At 49.3% G+C, this 18,800-nt stretch overlaps 2 protein-coding genes across 2 annotated transcripts in view; one reads left to right on the forward strand and one right to left on the reverse strand.

Moving 5' to 3' along the window:
- Dscaml1 (DS cell adhesion molecule like 1) overlaps positions 1-5,657 on the forward strand; it is a 315,683-nt gene extending 310,026 nt beyond the window's left edge. The window contains exons 28-33 of the mRNA XM_051156333.1: positions 1,329-1,361; positions 1,749-1,867; positions 2,099-2,251; positions 3,241-3,435; positions 3,944-4,255; positions 4,637-5,657. Of these exons, the coding sequence (XP_051012290.1) occupies positions 1,329-1,361; positions 1,749-1,867; positions 2,099-2,251; positions 3,241-3,435; positions 3,944-4,255; positions 4,637-5,112 (1,288 nt within the window). The 3' untranslated portion in view covers positions 5,113-5,657. The remainder of the gene's footprint in view (positions 1-1,328; positions 1,362-1,748; positions 1,868-2,098; positions 2,252-3,240; positions 3,436-3,943; positions 4,256-4,636) is intronic.
- Positions 5,658-17,410: 11,753 nt separating this feature from the next.
- The window catches only part of Cep164 (centrosomal protein 164), a 58,087-nt gene continuing 56,697 nt past the window's right edge, over positions 17,411-18,800 (reverse strand). Inside the window, exons 28-29 of the mRNA XM_051156338.1 lie at positions 18,090-18,209; positions 17,411-17,909 (exon numbers count right to left, since the gene is read on the reverse strand). Of these exons, the coding sequence (XP_051012295.1) occupies positions 17,813-17,909; positions 18,090-18,209 (217 nt within the window). The 3' untranslated portion in view covers positions 17,411-17,812. The remainder of the gene's footprint in view (positions 17,910-18,089; positions 18,210-18,800) is intronic.

Below are 18,800 nucleotides of genomic sequence, written 5' to 3' on the forward strand. Positions count from 1 at the left end.
GTAGATGACTAAGGTCAATGAGAGGTCTGGGGACATAGGTCAGTTGGAAGTGCTTGCCTAGCGTACATGTACCCTAGGGTACGATCTTCAGCACTGCATGAGGTAGGCAAGATGATGTACATCAGTAAGCCTAGTGCTTAGGAGGGTAGGGCAAGAGGATCAGAAATTTCAGAAGACTATCCTTGACTACAAAAGGAATTTTTAAAAAATAGCTAGTTGGACCATTGGGTGAGTGGATGGATGGATATTTTGATGGCTGGGTGAGTGCTTGAGTAGACAGGTAGATGGCTGGTTGGATGCAGGCATACTGCTGTCTCCACTTTGACAGGTCACTCTCTGCTTCTGGGCTCTAATACATTAGACAAACCCTTGGCTTCCTCTCTCTCCCAGTATCATCACCTAAGAGTCCCCATGAGATTCAAGGCATCTTTGAGATAGAGCATGGACTCCCAAATGTATTCATGGACCTTAGGGCACTGATACCCTAGAGCAGCGGTTCTCAACCTGTGGGTCATGACCCCTTTGTGGACGTATATCAGATATTCACATGATGAGTCACAATATTAGCAAAATCACAGTTATGAAGGAGCAACAAAATAAGTTTATGGTTGGGAGGGGGGTTCACCACAACATGAGGAACTGTATAAGAGGGCCACAGCATTAGGAAGGTTAAGAACCGCTGCCCACTAGAGGAAGACATGTTAAGTCTCTTGGCTGGTGTGAGAGCTTAGACCTAGTGCTTCTCATTGACCACCTCTGCCTCATCCAGCAGTCTCTCCTTTTCCCAAGAGACAGCTGAGGATCCTTCACTTATGCTATGGGTGCCATAGCATCTTGTTAAATCATGAAGTAGACAGAGCACCGAAGATGTCCCCTCTCCTTAGGGGACATCTATTAGATAAATAAATAAATAGATACCTATTAGATAAATAAATAAATAGATAAATAATAATAATAATATCCTTAAGGGAAGGGAACCAGGCCTAAGCCAACAGCAAACTGAGAACATGAAATCTTAAAGATTTTATTTATTTATTTATTTTATGTATGAGTGCTCTGTACATACAGCTGCATGCCAGAAGAGATCAGATTCCAGTATAGATAGTTATGAGTCACCATGTGGTTTCCAGGGATTGAACTCAGGACCTCTGAAAGAGCAGCCAGTACTCCTCCATCTCTCCAGCCCATCATTGCTATCCTGAGGGTCTTTATCTTACTCCATCCACTCTTTAGACCATTGTCATTTTAGACAATGTCTCCTCTTCATCCACATGGCTTTTCGTGCTCAAACTCCCAACTCACCCAGCTACCTCTCTCTACTGTTTTGCAGATGCTAAGAGTTTGGCAGAAATGCTGATAAGGTAGGTGTCACTTTTCGGCTTTCTCTTTGCTCCCCTCTCCCTACTCTCCCTCATTCCCCCCTCCCCCCACCCCGTTCCCCCGCTTCCCAATACTGAAGCCATCCAAAGAGGGTCTTTTTTTTTTTTTTTTTAATTAGTCTTTGTTACATCTCAATGTTTATTCCCATACCTTGTATCCTCCATTCTTCCCTCCCCCCATTTTCCCATTATTCCCCTCCCCTATGACTGTTCCTGAGGGGGATTACCTCCCCCTGTATAGGCTCATAGGGTATCAAGTCTCTTCTTGGCAACCCCAAAGAGGGTTCTATTGACCCTTTGATCTGTAAAGCCCCCTACGCCAACTTTCTTTGGTTCCTGAGCCACCCACTTCCTTTTCTTCTTCCATAGCAAGAACAACCGAAGCTTTGACACCCCTGTGAAAGGGCCACCCCAGGGTCCACGGCTCCATATTGACATCCCCAGGGTCCAGCTGCTCATTGAGGACAAGGAGGGCATCAAGCAGCTGGGTGAGTGACCTGTTCTAGGTGTACTTCCCCAAAATACAACCCACAGAGGACAACTGCGAGCTCCATGACCACGCCCAGAGCCCAGCAGAAGCCCCACCCACTCCACGCAACCCTGGAGTTCTTCTCCAAGGCCAACTTTCCCCTTCTTCCAACGGAGAGTGCCTCTGGTGTCAGCATTGGATAAAAAAAGAAATTGAGGAGGACTTCAGGGGATTGTCTTTCTCTCTCTAGGAGATGACAAGGCCACCATTCCTGTCACGGATGCTGAGTTCAGCCAAGCTGTCAACCCACAGAGTTTCTGTACTGGTGTCTCTTTGCATCATCCAGCCCTCATCCAGAGCACGGGACCCCTCATCGACATGTCAGACATCCGGCCAGGAACCAGTATGCATTAATCCCAAAGATCTGGGGGAGGGAGTTCACTCTGCATGGGGTAGAGTTGATATTTTTATTTTTAATTTTTATAAGAAAGGAAGGAAGGACTGGGAAGATGGCTCAGTCCATAAAGCACCTGTGCAAAAGCCTGGCGACTTTGGTTGGATCCCCATCTCCTGCATAAAAAGCCAGGGACAGAGGCACACATCTGTAATACATCAGCTCTGGAGATGCATAGGCAGGCCCACCCTTAGAGCTCACTGCCCAGCCAGACTAGCCAAATTGGTGAGCTCTGGTTTCAGTGAGGGACCCTAGCTCAAAAGACTAGAGAGTAGAAGACAACAGATGTCAACCTCTGGCTTCCACACACAAACACACACAGGCACACACACACACACACACACACACACACACACACACACACGAGCACGTATGCACACACACATACTTAGAGTGAGCATAGAATGGAATCAGATGGGAGAGTAGACAAGGCTCTGGAGTTAAAAGTCTGGAGGCCTTGGCTGTAGACACCCTACTTATAAATGACCTTGGGCACCGCCGACCTTGTCTCTCTGGCTCTTGGTTTCCTTACTTAGAATTCTGGGGCAAGGGTTTGTGCTCTCCAAGGGCTTTCTGTCACAAACAGTGGCTCCAGATGCCAAGAGCCCACATCAAGGACAGAAGCAAAGATGGTTAGAAGGCAGCAGCACAGAGCATCGCCTTCTTTGCCATGTGGAAGAAAATGCTGGGGCGGGGCGGGGGGAGGGTGTCAGGATGCCCCCCATTACTCCTACAGTTTTTCTGTCACTCTTCTCCTGTGGAAAATCACATGGTCAGGAAAGCTGCCTGGCCAGCCTTCCTCGGGGAGCGGGGGAGGCTCTGTGGCTGCTCCTGCCTTTGACCCTTGCTCCCCACTGCTCTCGTTGTGCCAAGTGCCAGCTGCCCATGCCTAAGTGCCCTCAGCTGGTAGGTGCTACCTCTCGCCTCCCTCTGTGTAGATCCGGTGTCCCGGAAGAATGTGAAATCAGCCCACAGCACCCGGAACCGGTACTCAAGCCAATGGACCTTGACCAAGTGCCAGGCCTCCACCCCTGCTCGAACCCTCACCTCCGACTGGCGCACTGTGGGCTCCCAGCATGGCGTTACTGTCACTGAGAGTGACAGCTACAGTGCCAGTCTATCCCAGGACACAGGTGTGTCTAGGCACCTGCCTCCGTCCCGCCCATCCTCCTCCGGCTCCCCTCATTCACCGCCCACTCCTTTTTCCCAGATCCTTTCTAACCACCCTGTTGTCTAACATTCACACTGCTTTCCTTCGCAGCTAGCCACTGACTCTCAGTGTGGTGGGGGTTGGGGAGGGGGGACAGTTGACCTTGCTTGAACAAGGGTTTTATTTTGATCTCCCTAAAAAATAATTAGAAAAAAAAAGTGCACTGGACATTTGTTTAAGAGAGAGAGAGAGAGAGAGAGCGCTGATATTCCAGGGGTTGGTTGCTTATTTTTGAGGCTGAAAAATATTCTATTTTTTATTAGCCAATGATTTCACTTATGCCACCACTACCACCCTTACCAGGGAGAACAGGATCTTCGATCCTGATGCCCTCATGGCCAGGCTTTCAGATGGCTGCTTGAATTAGGGATAGCGCCACGCCCACCCCATAACCTACTCTTCTCTCAACCCCACCCCTTCCATGGGTCCAGACAAAGGACGGAACAGCATGGTGTCAACTGAGAGTGCTTCCTCCACCTATGAGGAGCTGGCCCGGGCCTATGAGCACGCCAAGCTGGAGGAGCAGCTGCAGCACGCCAAGTTTGAAATCACAGAGTGCTTCATCTCGGACAGCTCCTCAGACCAGATGACCACAGGCACCAACGAGAATGCTGACAGTATGACGTCTATGAGCACGCCCTCAGAGCCTGGCATCTGCCGCTTCACTGCCTCTCCACCCAAGCCCCAGGATGCTGACCGGGGCAAGAACGTGGCTGTGCCCATCCCTCACCGAGCCAACAAGAGTGAGTGCTCAGCCCACACCCCTTGTTCTGGGCCCCTGCCTCCCAGCACCACCACAGCCCTATCTAGATTACATCCTGCCAGCCTAGCCTGACAGGGCAAGACCGGGGACGTGAGAATAGCTGAGAACCGTGTTCTGCCTTACCTTCTTCATATCTCTGTTTAAAACAAGTCAGTTAGCCTCTCTGACCTTAATTTTCTTATTTGTATAATTCAAATGATACTATCTCCTTTGCATTAAAAAAAAATCACATACATGATTGACACATGGGAGGAGCCTATTACATCGTGGTCATCCCTTTAGTGTGGCAAGAGCAGACAGGGATTTAGTGATTGTGTCCCCAGGCTTCTGGTGCTGATATCCTCTGCCTCTGTGATCGCAGGTGACTACTGCAACCTGCCACTGTACACCAAGTCAGAGGCCTTCTTCCGAAAGGCAGATGGACGAGAGCCCTGCCCTGTGGTCCCACCCCGAGAGGCCTCCATGAGGAACCTGACTCGAGCCTACCACACCCAGGCCCGGCACCTCACTCTGGACCCTGCCAGCAAGCCCTTGGGCCTCCCCCATCCAGGGGCCCCTGCTGCCACCTCCACGGCCACCTTACCTCAGAGGACTCTGGCCATGCCGGCCCCCCCAGCCAGCACGGCACCCCCAGCACCTGGCCCTACTCCCAGTGAGCCCCCTGCGGGCCCTAGCGCTGCCCCTCCAGTTCCCAGCACTGAACCTCCACGGGCCGGAGGCCCACACACCAAAATGGGAGGCTCCAGGGACTCACTACTGGAAATGAGCACCCCGGGAGTAGGGCGTTCTCAGAAACAGGGGGCTGGGGCCTATTCCAAATCCTACACCCTGGTGTAGAAACGCTGACATCAGACAGGCCCTGCACTGGGACCTCTGCACCTCCAGCCCTCACACACCAGCGTGGCTGAATAATTTATATTCAACTCACAGAACAACAACAACAAAAAGAGACGTCAAAAAGAAACCCCCAAGTCATGAACACTTGTACATAGGACTCTTTTGTACAAATGAAACTATTTTCTTCTTCTTCTCCATGAAGCCAGGGCACAAAACAAGTCAAATCCTCTATCCCCACGAAATACGTGTGGAGAGATATATACATATATAGACAGAAGGGGACACAGTGACAATCTATATATCTATATATTTCTCTCACCTCCTTTTGAGACAGAGGCACAAAGACAGCAAAAAAAAAAATTTTTTTTGCCCTCCTCCTCACCTGCCCCCTCCCAACTAGGTGATTTTGACAAAGACCAAAATCCCAACTCAGAGACACTGCATGCCATTTTACTGTCCCAAGAAAACCAGGAGTTGCTTCAATTTGCAGATGCTTATGTGTTAATACCTTTTTCTATGAAAAAAGACCCAGCGCCGTGTGCAATAAAGGTTATGTTTCTACGTGGTGGCTTTTTTTCCCATCTGGCAAGGGCCAGTGGGGAGGGTGGAGAGACCTCTTGTACCAGGCCCCGGCTTTGACTCCATGCTGGAAGCTCTTTTTAAAGGCATTCAGTTAACCAGGGTGCATCCATTGAGCGAGTCTTTTGTTCTCAGATCTGTGCTGGGTTCTAAGAGGCGACCAGCTCCGTGGCTTTGAGCAAGTGCCTAAACCTCTCTGAGCCAGTTTTCTTGTCTGCAGATGAGAGGCATGTGGTGCCCCATGAGAGGAAGCAACCTCAGCGAGCATGTACTGGAAAGCCTAGAGCAGGCAGTGGGAGTCCCCTGGCTTCTCCTCTAGGAGAGCCAGGGCAGCGAGGGAGCATAGCTGCATGAACCACTGGTGCACAGTTACATGAAGAATACAAATAAATATGTTATATAGTGCTTGGGCTAACAAGGGGTGGAGAAGAGAGGTTGCTGGAGGTCAGAGGGTGAAAAGACTCAGAGAGACAACAGTTTTGGAGGGACTCAGCAACTGGAACACCAGAGAAAAAGAAAAGTGTCCCATGGAATATTTCGTTGTACAGTGATAGCATTTCTGGTGACAGGGTCCATCTCGGGAGGCTGCTTGAGACCTCCCACCACAGCTGCAAAGGTTTGGAGTAGCAGAGAAAGAAGAAAGGCCTTGAGCTAAAGGCCAGCAGCAGATCTGAAGTATGCTCCTTCACTGGGGACCAGCCCTGGGGAGACAGGGCTGTGGATCTGGAAGGAAGGTGGTTTGAGATCTGCTGTTTCTGAAGGTGACAGAGGACTGAGAAGGGACCAACAGGTGGCATAGAGAGGGGGAGCCTGTGGACAGCATGCAGACAGGTCTCACCAAGCAGCCTGGACCATAGGGATTCGCGTGAACAGCCATAGTAACAGGTGAGTGAAAGAGTTAAGACTCTAGAGTGAGTCCTGAGTTCCTGGAAATGTGCCCACGTCAGCCCCACACCCAAATCAGACCCCAGAGAACTGACAAACAGCTTGGTGAAAACCAAGGCCCTGGTGCCGGTTATGAACACGACACCTCCCATGGCTTTGTGCACCATCTGCAGGTCATGTCTGGAACTGCAGGCACAATAATCAGAGAAGCTCTGTCTAGAATTAACTAAGTGGACACACACACACACACACACACACACACACACACACTCCAGCAGAGCACAGGCAGGAATAACTGACTCCTCGGAGCCCTCCTAGTGGTTGCAAAAGGAGACATTGTCATGAGAACATATTGTGAAGCCCTATGGTGTGTAGGGCAAGAGCCTAGTAAAATGCGCTCATCACCTTGCCTCATAACGTCATTGCTGATTTGGGAGACAGTGTCAGGATGTCCATTTGGAAGACAAGAAAGCCAGGGCTTTCAGGGCTTAGAAATCTCTTCCAAGCTTAGAAGATCAGGATGAGATCACAACAAGGCTTTAGCTCTTAAGAATCTGTTTCCTTGGCCACTGAGTCACACTACCTGATGTCCCACCGTCCATGTCCATGATGTCCCACGTCTGCCATGAGGATGCTGCCACTAGAAGAATCCACCCTGTAAGCAAGCTGGACTGAAACAGGTAAGCAATAGATACGGAGCGATCTGATCAGATGAGCCTTGGTGCAGCCTGGATGGTATGGGGAGCCCTATACACTTCTCTGTGGGGAGACACAGTCATGGTGGAGGCTGCCGGGGAAGGTCTAGGGCCCAAGGAGGACTGTATATGTTAGAGTGAGCAGGGAAACTTTCAAGTCAAACAGGAGCCAGATAAATGTTCAAATCAGCTGGCCCCTTGCTAAAGTACACAAGGTCTGAAAATACAGACAGAACAGTCTAGAGTGTAACTCTGTCGGGAGCACGGGTGCCTAGCAGACGTGGAGCCCCAGAGTCAGACTGCAGCACCTCATCAGCCAGATGTGATGGTGCATGCCTACAATCCTGGCACTCAGGGTGTGGGGCCAGGAGGATCAGAAGTTTAGGATCACCCTTGGCTACCTCTTAAGTTTGAGGCCCTGACACAGGAGGAGATGAGGAGGAGAAAAAGGAAAAGGAAGAAGATAACAGAGAGGAGGAGAGGAAAGAAATGGGGAGGAAGAAGAGGAGAAAGAAAAGAAAAAGGAAGAAGAAGAAAAGGAAGAAAGAAGAAATTGAAGCCAGGTGTGGTGGCGCACGCCTTCAATCCCAGCACTTGGGAGACAGGGGCAGGCGGATCGTTGTGAGTTTGAGGCCAGCCTGGTCTACAAAGTGAGTCCAGGACAGCCAGGGCTACACAGAGAAACCCTCTAGAAAAACAAACAAAAAAGAAGAAGGAGGAGGCGGAAAAGGAGGAGCAAGAAGAAGAGGAGAAAGAAGGAGGAAGGGAATCAGGTTTGTACAAAACCCAGACTATTTTATTTGCTAATAATGTTGAGCCACACCCTGTTCCTTAGCTAATGCAAGGTTGCCTGTTAGGACCACACCCAGAGCTCCCAAAGCCCTAATTATTGTCATTCATCTTCAGAAAAAAAAAAAATGTAACTTCTCACCCTGGAGCCACTGACTGTCTCAGAAGCTGTGTCTTAGCACTCAGGGGGTGCATATAAACATGAAAGTTTGGGAAGATCCCGCTAGAAGATGTCAGAAAGACCATCCCTTGACTGTCTGTCGGCCAACAACCAGAGCTAGACAAGTGGTCTCAATTTAGCTGTACAACAGATTTCCTGGAAGACCTGGCTAAAAACTGCAGAGGCCAGAATCTCACCACCTCAGTCAAATCAGAACTTGTCAGCATTTGGTTGAGTATTTTTATTTTTTATTATGGTAACAATGCATAACATAAAAATTTCCATGTTAAGTATTCTTTTTTTCTTCTTGGTTTTTTGAAACAAGATCTCTCTGTGTAGCCTTGACTGCCTTGGACTTGCTTTGTAGACCAGGCTGGCTTCAAACTCACAGCGATCCACCTCCATCTGCCTCTCAAGTGCTGGGATTAAAGGCGTGCGCCACCACCGCCAGGTGTTAAGTATTTTTAAATGCCCACTTGAGCAGCATTCAGTATATTCACTTAACTACTCAACTGTTCCTTTCTATTTCTAGAGCTTTCTACTTTTTCTATAAGGTTGGCTATTTTGGTGACCTCATATGAGTGCAGTTGTCCAGTATCAGCCATTTTATATCTAGTTTATTTCATATGGAATAATATCTTCAAGCTTCATCCATGCTGTGTTTTATTTATTTATTTATTTATTTATTTATTTATTTATTTATTTGGAGTGTTTTGTTTGATGACTGGTTGGTTACTTGGCTCATTGGTTGGTTTTTGTTGTTGTTGTTTGTTTGTTTGTTTTGAGTCAGGATATTTCTATGTAGCTCTAGTTAGCTTGAACAGGCTGGCCTAGAACTCTGGCAATCCTTCTGCCTTCCCTTGCCAAGTGCATGAAGTTCAGGTGTGCACACACCACACCTGGCCCATGTTGTCTTTTTTGTCTTTGTGGTTTTGTTTGTTTGCTTGCTTGAGACAGGCCCTCTCTGCCAGAACCCACTTCTCTTGGACAGTAGCAGCAACGAGAAGGAGGGAAACAGCTGCCAATTATGTGCCGCTCTTGAGATGACCCACATCTGGTTTTGTGTCATAAACAGGGTTCAGAAAGTCCTTCAGGGTTGCCTCATCCAAGTTTCCATCCAAAAGCTGGTTCCTTCCTGAGCACACCTCCTTTTACAGCGTCAGTGTGTCCCCCAAAGGTTCTCACATCAAAAAGTTAGTAGTGTCCAAAGTTATACATAGACAGTATTTGGGTTCTTTGAGGGGTGATTAAGATTAGAAGGGGCCATGGTATTTTTTTCTATTGCCGGGATTCAATGCTCTGATCAAGAGCAACCTAAGGAAGGAAAGGCTTTATTTGGCTTACACTTCCCGGTCACGGTCCATCATTGAAACTTCCAGGTCATAGTTCATCATTGAAACGTCAATGGGTTGCCCCTAAGGTGGGCTGAAGATACCCAAGCACTGCTAGTTCAGTTGGTAGAGCATAAGACTCTTAATCTCAGGATCGTGGGTTAGAGCCCTACATTGGGCGCCACCTGTAGGCTCACTTACCTTAACAATTATACTTTACTATGAACTTATTAAACGAGCATACCTCCCTTACAACCCAACTAGCCTAAACAAGAGGGAAAGGAGATGAAAAAAACAAGAATGAATCCTGGGTATCAGTTCCTAGATTCTCTGTGTAGTCAGGAGGATTTCAGCAGACCATCATTTCCACCAAAGTTGCTGCTGGAGCAACAGGAACCTGAAGCCTCAGCTGGAGTCCAAAGCCTTGAAGCCTTCCCTGGAGCAGTTCTCTTTAGGAGCCTCTCGAAGAGCAGGAATAAACAGCCAAAAACCAAGTCCCAACAAAAAGCCTCCTCTCCTGTTTTGGGCTCAGCTATATATCCTCTCAGTCTGTTCAAGGATTATTTTTCAGCTGACAACAACCAAGCCCCCCACCCCAAAAAGTGGTTTGACTTCTAAGTGGAAAAACATCGTGCTCTCTCACATCTAAGTAGTAAACACCCTGCTCTCTTCCCCATCCCACACTTGGGATCAAAACAAAACCATGTTTTATCTCCTCTTCAAATATGTAATGGAGAGGTGGGACAGAGAAAAATGGAGCCATATGTGTACTATGGAGAGAGGCGATGGTGGTGACAAGTGAGAGAGAGGGCTGGTGGACATGCTGTCATTGCCCAGTAAGTTGGTGGGATGGTTTACAACAGCCTGGAGCTTACACAGATGCAGACTCAGGCCCCAGAACCTGCTCCTGTGGGATCCCGCTGGCTCTGGACAATGAAGGTTCACTTTCTGGATTGGACTTCCTCAAAGGACCACTGTTGTCCCCAAAGCTACTAGAGGCCTTCTTCATGTCTGGACTCCAGTTGGTCCTCCCATCCTGCTATCCTACCAACCACAGATGCTCTCCTTGGGCCTCTTCCCCAAATCTTCCCCAGGCCTGGGATCCAGTTTTTATGCCAGGGGTTAGAGGCTTGGATGTGGGCTACTGATGGATGAGAGCCAAGTTCCTCTTTGTCTTTTTCACAGGTTAAGATGATACGGGCTGTTGTAAAAAAATAAACAAACCCCAGTGATTTAACAACTTAAATGTTTGCCTCTTGCTCACATGAAATCCAGCTGGTGGTGGTGGTGTTAGAAGGGCCTGTGCTTTGAGCACATGTGTATGTGCTTGTTGTGCTTTGAGAATGACCCTCATAGGCCCACAGGGAGTGGCACTAATTAGGAGGTGTGGCTTTGTTGGAGGAAGTACGTCACTGGGGGTGGGCTTTGAGGTTTCAGAAGCTCAAGACGAGCCCACTGTCTTGAGCCTTACTGCCTGCTGATCCAGATCTAGAACTCTCAGCTACCTCTCCTGCACCACGTCCGCCTCTGTGCTACCATGCTTCCCGCGGTGACAATAACGGACAACCTCTGAACCTGTAAGCCAGCCCCAATTAATATATTTTTAGTTTCTAAATGCTGACATGGTCATGGTGTCTCCTCCTCACAGCGGTAGAATCCTAAGACAGGGCCCAAACTGCCAGAGCCTTTGCGGTCTTCACTAAGCACCCAGTTGGGGAGAACAGTGGTGACTAGGAAGACGTTTTTTGGACTATGTGTGACGGCAGCATGCCTCACTTCCGCCACATTCCATCAGTCAGCACATAGTCTTATGGCCCCCATCTGGAAGTGAAGGGGGCCTGGAACTGCAGTCACTTCTCACTCATCTTTGCCAATTCTTCTCTTCCTCTTTCTTCTCATCTTCATTTTCTTTTTTTGTTTTGTTTTTTTTGTTTGTTTTTTGTTTTTGTTTGTTTGGTTGGTTGGTTGTTGGTTGGTTGGTTGGTTGGTTGGTTTTTGAGACAGGTTTCTCTGTGTAGCCTTGGCTGTCCTGGACTTGCTTTGTAGACCAGGCTGGCCTCAAACCAACAGAGATCTGCCTGCCTTTGCCTCTTGCTCTCGAGTGCTGGGATTAAAGGTGTTTGCCACCTTGCCTAGCCATCCTCCTATTTTTCTTCTTGAGACAGTCTATGTAGCATATGCTGGCCTTGAACTCCCTACATAGTTGAAGATGACCTTAAACTGGTTCTCCCAAGTGCTAGGTGTTGGGACAAGTAGCTGAGCTACCTATCTAACATACCAAAGCTGACTTGGCCTCCAGGTTCTCCCAGCATCCTTCAGTCCCTACCAGGACAGACGGGGCTGTGAGGATGGGGCTGCCCCATGACATCAGTAGCTGCATAAGAAACCTGAGATGCTATGCTTCTCTGTACCCATGATGCTCTCTATCATGTTATAATATAGCCAGAAGGTCCTCACCACGTTCTGAGCAGATGCTGCCCCATGCTCTCTTGGACTTTTCAGCCTGCATAGCTATGAAGAACTAAAGGCCTGCTTATTTTTTTAATTTAATTTAATTTATTTTATTTTATTTATTGCATATAAGTGCTTTACAGAAGAAGGTACCAGATCTCATTATAGATGGTTGTGAGCCACCATGTGGTTGCTGGGAATTGAACTCAGGACCTCTTGAAGAGCAAGTGGCGCTCTTAACCACTGAGCCATCTCTCCAGCCCCTAAAGACCTACTTATTAATTACCCAGTCTTGGGAATGTGGTTATATAGAACCAGAAAACAGACTGAATCCAACAAAGGTGCCGCAGCCACCTGTGGACGGCTCTGCCAACAAAATCTCTCTTGTACTAGGCCTACACTGTCCCCACAGAAGGAATCTCATCCCACCCTAGCCACTGACCTAGTGAATGGTTCGATCCATTAGGGGATGGCGGCAGAACTGTGGAAGGTGGAGTCTGGAGGAAGTGAGTCCTGGGGATGCCACCTTGACCCAGCCCTTCACCACACCTCAGCTCTGCTTCCTGTCTACAAGGGAAAGAAACTTCACCACCATAACGTTCTGCCCACGGTCATGCAGCTAAGACACCAGAGGCTGAATCCTCTAAAGCCGTGAGCCAAAACCAGCCCCTCCTCTTCAACTTATTTCTGTAAGGTATTTTTCATAAGGTAATTAAGATATATTGTCTTTGAACTGTTTTTAGCTGGTGAACTCCCTAAGTGCAGAGGATGGTTCCATCTGTTTCCTGCTGCACCGATGACATGAGGGCCTTGAGAGTAAGACATGTTAGCCATGGGTGGCTAGAGGGTAAAAAGTGGGAAACATGGGTAGGGAGTACAGTGAGAATCCAGGTGGCTAGGCCATCCTCTCTCTCTACCCCTCTTGGTTGGCCAAGGGAGACTATGCCATGCCAGGCCTGGTCCTGCCTATCTGTGGCTGTTCAGGATCCATCAGTACACAGATACACATGACACCTCTCCACAAGCTCCGAGTCTGATCCGGGTTCAGCATCAGAGAAGCCACAGCCAGCCACCTGCAAAGCCCCTGCCCATCACAGACCCTTTGATAGTGTTACTGCCACATTGCTGCCATCTACCCTCTAGAGTCCCATTGCCTCTCAGGCTCTGACACCCTCCAGGAGATAAGACTAGAGAAGACCTTGGCCTCCACTCTCTCCTCTCCTTATTGTCATGGGTTTTGGAGGCTGGCAAGGGGGTGGTTGTTATCAAACCAATCCTGCTGAACCTGGTTATGATGGGACAGAATGGAAAGTAATCTACCTAGCCCAGAACAAATTTGTTGTAGTTACAGCTACAGTAGATCCCTGCCCAGTCCCAGGTAGCAGGAGCCTAAGGGGCAGCATCTGTGAGCCAGGGAGACAGGTAGGGAGTTAGACACAGGCCTCAGACTGAAGAAACATCTACTTGCTTCTGCTGCAAGGCACAGAATCTCCAAGACCCTGATTTCCCTGCAAGGCCAGTGACTCCCAGCATTCTCTGCATCCTTACTGCTTGCTGAGGGCTATTCCAAGGGCTCCTTTGCTCAGGCATCCACTTTACATGACAGGTACAACCTATCTACACATAGAAACCAGAGGCGTCCAGAGGCTAAAGTGGGAACCATTGACACATACAACCTTAGTTTTCTTTTTTGCCATGGAGGTGGGGGCGCATTCCATGGTGTATGTGTGGAGGGAGGTCAGGGGACAAGTCTGTGAAGTCAGTTCTCTCATTCCACCCTTACAAGCATTCCAGGGACTGAACAGGTCTCCAGGTTTGTGCAGCAAGCCCTATTACTCTCAGCCATCTCACTTGCCCCTCCCTTTATTTTTAACTCTTACTACTTCTCCGAGAGCAGATGTATCTGTCTTCAGTGGTGATTTTACACCAGAGAGCAATGACTCCAAAGCAGGCTGAATGCTCCCATCCTAGGATTTTTTTTTTTTTTTTTTTTTTTTTCCTTTAATGGGTATAGATTAACCTGAACTGGGTCAAAGAACTGGGGCAGCTCCGAACACAGCCTCAGGCACACTGCCTACCCCAGTCTGTTTCTTGACAGACAGAAAGTGTCCTTCAGTGAATAGGCTGCTGCGGGGGGGGGGGGGGGGTAGCGGGGCAGGAATGCTCCCAGCAAGGACACCTATCTATTGCTGAGCTGACTTTATGACTTCAATAGTCCTGTCCCAGCTCTGACTTAGTCATCTGGAGTGTCCTCACTCAGGCCTCCATCTGACTAGAGGCCACTGCCTGGGGAAGCAACTGACATGTAGTGTACATGAAAGTGAGATGGTCACTTCAAGAAGGAAAGTGAAGATCCCAAGCAGCTGCCCAACAGGAATACAGCGACTCTTTTCCTCCTGGCCACCTTGTACTCAGCCGTGTCTCTGATCCTGTGGCCAGTGGTCCACCTGGGGCCAGTGTGGAGCTTGCTTTGCTCATCCCACACTTGGCTCAGCAACTTCTCCCCTGTGCTTATCCTCTTGGCTTCACATGGGAACAACCAGAGGCTGAGGAGAGGAGAGCATTGCTGGAGGGCATTGGGAAACCAACAGATCTGGTGTTAGGAATGGCACTTCCCCTACCAGTAACAGTGTGTTGGGGGTGAGTGGGTCAGAAGCAGCCCTCACACACCTGTATGATCTCCAGAAGGAATTAGTAGTACCTGCCACTTTCAAAGAGCATCAATCACATAGAATGTGGATAGAGCAGGTGTGATACCATCTGAGTATTGAGCTATCTGACTATAGGGCCCACTCAAAGTAGCTGTCATCTAAAAAATTTCCTCCAGAGGGGAGATAGCTCTTGATTTTAATCCCCAGGTCCCACATGATAGGATTTGTCCTCTGACCTTCACATACTTTTTTTTTTTTTTTTAAGTAATTTCAAAAAATTTACATTTCCTCTCAAAGCCTCAGGTAAACCTCCCCATGCTGTTTCTTCTACAGTAAAGGAGTGGGCCGAGTAGGGCTCCAAACAATGTATGCCTACTTCTCCACCTGTGTGTTGATGTGCCGGTTACTTGTGGGACCTTTGGAAAGTGACTAGAAGCAAAGATGGAGCCCTCTTGAACAGGATGAGGGCCTTAGAGGAGCCTAAGGAAGCATATTTCACCCTCCCACCATGAGAGCATAGCTAGAAAGCACCATGTAGGAACCAGAAGGCTCCTCAGCAGAGTCTGCTGGAACCTTGGCCCTGTGAGAATGCTTTGTGCTGTTTGCGACCCTAGTGTAGAGTATTTGGACAGCCTAGTGGGTCTTCTCGGTCGTCAATGCGGAATTAAATGAATGCAGAAATGGAGGGCATGCCTGTGAGGGAGTTTTGAAGTGGGTAGATCCACTTCTGATCCAGACCTTTGAGGCAGGAAGGCACATGCTTTTCTTTTTTGGTTTGTTGTTGTTTTGGGTTTTTTTTTTGGTTTTTCAAGACATGGTTTCTGTGTGTAACAGAGCCCCTGGTTGTCCTAGACTCCTCTGTAGACCAGGCTGACCTCGAACTCACACAGCTCCACCTGCCTCTGCCTCCTGGGGTGGGGGCGACTACACTGGATATTGATCCCAGAGCCACATGCATGCTAAAAACAAGTCAATTAGATAACACTACATCCCCAGCCCTCAAATACCCTTTTTAAAACCCTGGCCCAGAAGGGCTTTACTACTGCTCGAGACCACCACCAGTTCCAGGATGCCAGGTGTTCAGACCAAGCTGCCAGGGGCTACGCCACCAGCCTGTTGTGGGCAGTGGGATCTGACTTTCAGGAACAGATGGATCTAGGCCAAAGCCTAGTTACCGGCTCTGTGACCTTGATCTCTTTGAGCTTGAACTTCCTCATCTCTAAAATACCCTAAGGTTAAGATGACAAAGAAGAGCATGAGAAAACCATGGCACATGGCAGCATGCAGCAGGTGTGGCTTACTGTCCGTTTCCTTCTCCCTTCTCCCTCCCTCCCTTTTCCATTGGTTTTCTATACAGATGCATGAAGCTGGGTGCATGGGTCAGTTCTCCTAGCTGTTCCCTTGCTATAAAACTCAGAATGTAGTACACTGTTCACTGGGAGGAGCGGGCTAAAACCCGCTTGATTTTGCCAGCTTAAGACTTGTGTGAGGGGCACAGCTCTGTCTACACAGGGAGAAGAAACCCAGTCTTTGGGGAAATAGCCCCATGGGTCTCCAGCCTAGCAAGTGGAAAACAGGGAAGGGTTAGAGAGTGAATATGAGTGAATTCCCTGAGGACTGGTGGCAGGAGTAGACCTGAGGGTGTTCTGGGGTAGGCGGATGGCATGCAGGCCTCTACACTTTACTAGGGCCCCAGACACGTAAAGGTCTCTGAGTCTTGCTTTTTCTGTCACCCATAAAAATGGAAAAGGCCACAGCTGTACCAAACTCCACACCCGTTGGGGCAATTAAATCAGACACCCAGGGAGGTATTCCATGAACAGTTCTTGTCCCCGCCTCCCTTTCCCTCAGGAGAAAAGGACACAAAGGCCTCCAAAGAGACCAGCACATTCACAGGACTATCTCATAGAAAACGGACTTGCAGAGATTTAATAGATGCAAAAAACACAGGATTGTCGCCAGAGTTGGTCGTATCGCATGAGCTGTTCTCAAGGCACACAGAGTGAACAAACAACAAAATGGACTTTTTCTGTGTGTGGTAGGCTGATGACTAAAAAATATCTAAGAGGGTAAAGCGCCAACTGGCTGTTAGCGACTTACTCCATGGCGAAGAAATGAGTGATGACGCACTGGGTTGCAGGGGTAAAGGCAGCCCGTAGCTTCTCGAGACAAGAAAAATGAGGACATTTTGTTTAAACAAGGAGACAGCTGCTGATAACATTGCCTGCGGCTCCTGCAGAGCCTGCAGAGTGGAAGTGAGGCCCTGGAGACTTGAGCCAGAAGCACCTGGTCCAAGATGGCCCTTGTCAGTGCCCGGCACTAGTCAGCCTCATCCATGCGCTCTGGAAAGAGTTGATAGTTGGACTGGATAGGTGGCCCAGGTAGAAGGACAGATGGAAACAGGGCTCACAGATACACTTGGGATGTTAAGAAGAGAAACACGGAAGACGGAGCAGATCCATCCCCGATCTTTCCTATGGCTTTCGGCTTCCTGGAGAGAGAGATGCTCGAGACCTGAGGGCAAGGGAGAACTCCAGAGAGCATCCTAAGGGAAGGAAAGGAGCTCCTGAGGAGATGAGGAGAGCACAGTGCTTGCTGAGGAGCCCTCTAGTAATGTCTAGCAGGACTCAGGCAGCTGAGCCCAAACCTGAGACAGAAGACATTTAAAAGGAAAAGAGGCAAAAAGAGAGGGATGGGTGCAGTCCTTCTGGGGCTGAAGTAACAGAAAGAGGCCCAGGCCCAGGTCCAGCGCAGGGTATGCCCGGCTAGGAAGCTGTGTAAATAAAGGACCACTCTTGACAAGAGAGCTCTCAGAAGGGACCAACCTCCCCCAGGGAGGTTCTTTAGTCCCCCCAAGGCAATTGCTTTAATTGAAGGTGGCCACACCCCCAGAAGTCTTCAGCAACCACACCTCAGTGCCATCTTGATGCAGAAGCTCACAGATGTCCACGTGTTCCTTCTCAGGACAGTCCATGGTTGGAGCCTGTGTCGCTGATTACAGCCATGCAGTGCTTTCCACCCACCTACCCAGTGGTTCCTCCAAGTCCTGGGTGGAGTACACAGTGGAGGGCATGCTTGATCAGGGAGAAATAAAGTGCTGGTGGCTCTTTAGGCACTTGTTGTAGAGGAGGAGGCGCTGCCCTGGCTCCCCTATGGGGCTCAGTAGTGAAACACATTCAGTCGGTTGTGTTCATCCAGGCCCAGCTGCAGCACGTTTGGAGTGGTTGTTGGTTTGGGCACCGAAGAGAAGAGCTGTCTAGCCACAAAGTGAAGGAAAACTGGATGGCTGGAGCAAGCATGTCCAGGTGGGTGCTAAGAAAGGGTCTACGGACCGACAGGATGTTCCTCAGACACCACAGAGGTCTGTGGTGGAGCTCAGCCAGTCAGCCGCTACAACAGACAGGGCCGAGAGCTTGGGGACCAGCTGAAAGGATACACCTTGGGGTCATTCCTGAAATGTTCCAGCCACTTCCTGTTGGACTCGATCATGTTCTGAATGCTGACACTGTCCTTGGGGACTCGAGAATGGGAGCGCTGCAGGAGGTGGAGCTGCTCACTGGGAAGGAGAGGAAGAGAACAGGCAGGAAGGGGAGGTATGTGCCAGAGTCAAGCGCCTGCCCCCTCTTCCCCTCGCTGACCCTCCAGCAATCAAAGGTCCTCCCTCTGGGGAGGCAAGCATCAGCTCCCCAAAGGGAAGGTGCTGGCTACCCTCCAACCCCTTTCTGCGCATTTGGTGCAGAACCTGCTCTGGACCTGCACATCTGTTCATCCTCAGCCAATGTCATCAGCAGGAAGCTCCCCCTTCTGTCCACCTGCTCCCAGGCTGGCCCAGAGAGCAGAGATGGTTGTGGGAGTTACAGACAGGGCTGGGGGTGGGGAGAACAGGGTATTTGGCAGAGAATAAGATGAATAGGAAATTAATAACAGGACTAAATAATCGCCTGTCTGTCTCCCCCATGGGGTGTCCCTCTCACTCCAGATGTTGCTCAGCAGGTTCTGGAGGAGAAGGGGCCATAGGAATCAGACAAAGAGCTCAATGGCAAGGACGGGCCAGAGTCCAGGGTTAGTGCAGCATAAGATGAGCAGAGTTTCACCTTAGGCCCAGCGCACAGGGTATGTAGGGCTAGTCGGAAACGCCCCTCCCTAC

The sequence above is a fragment of the Acomys russatus genome, chromosome 14, assembly GCF_903995435.1.
Source record: "Acomys russatus chromosome 14, mAcoRus1.1, whole genome shotgun sequence".
In the NCBI taxonomy this organism is placed as follows: domain Eukaryota; kingdom Metazoa; phylum Chordata; class Mammalia; order Rodentia; family Muridae; genus Acomys; species Acomys russatus.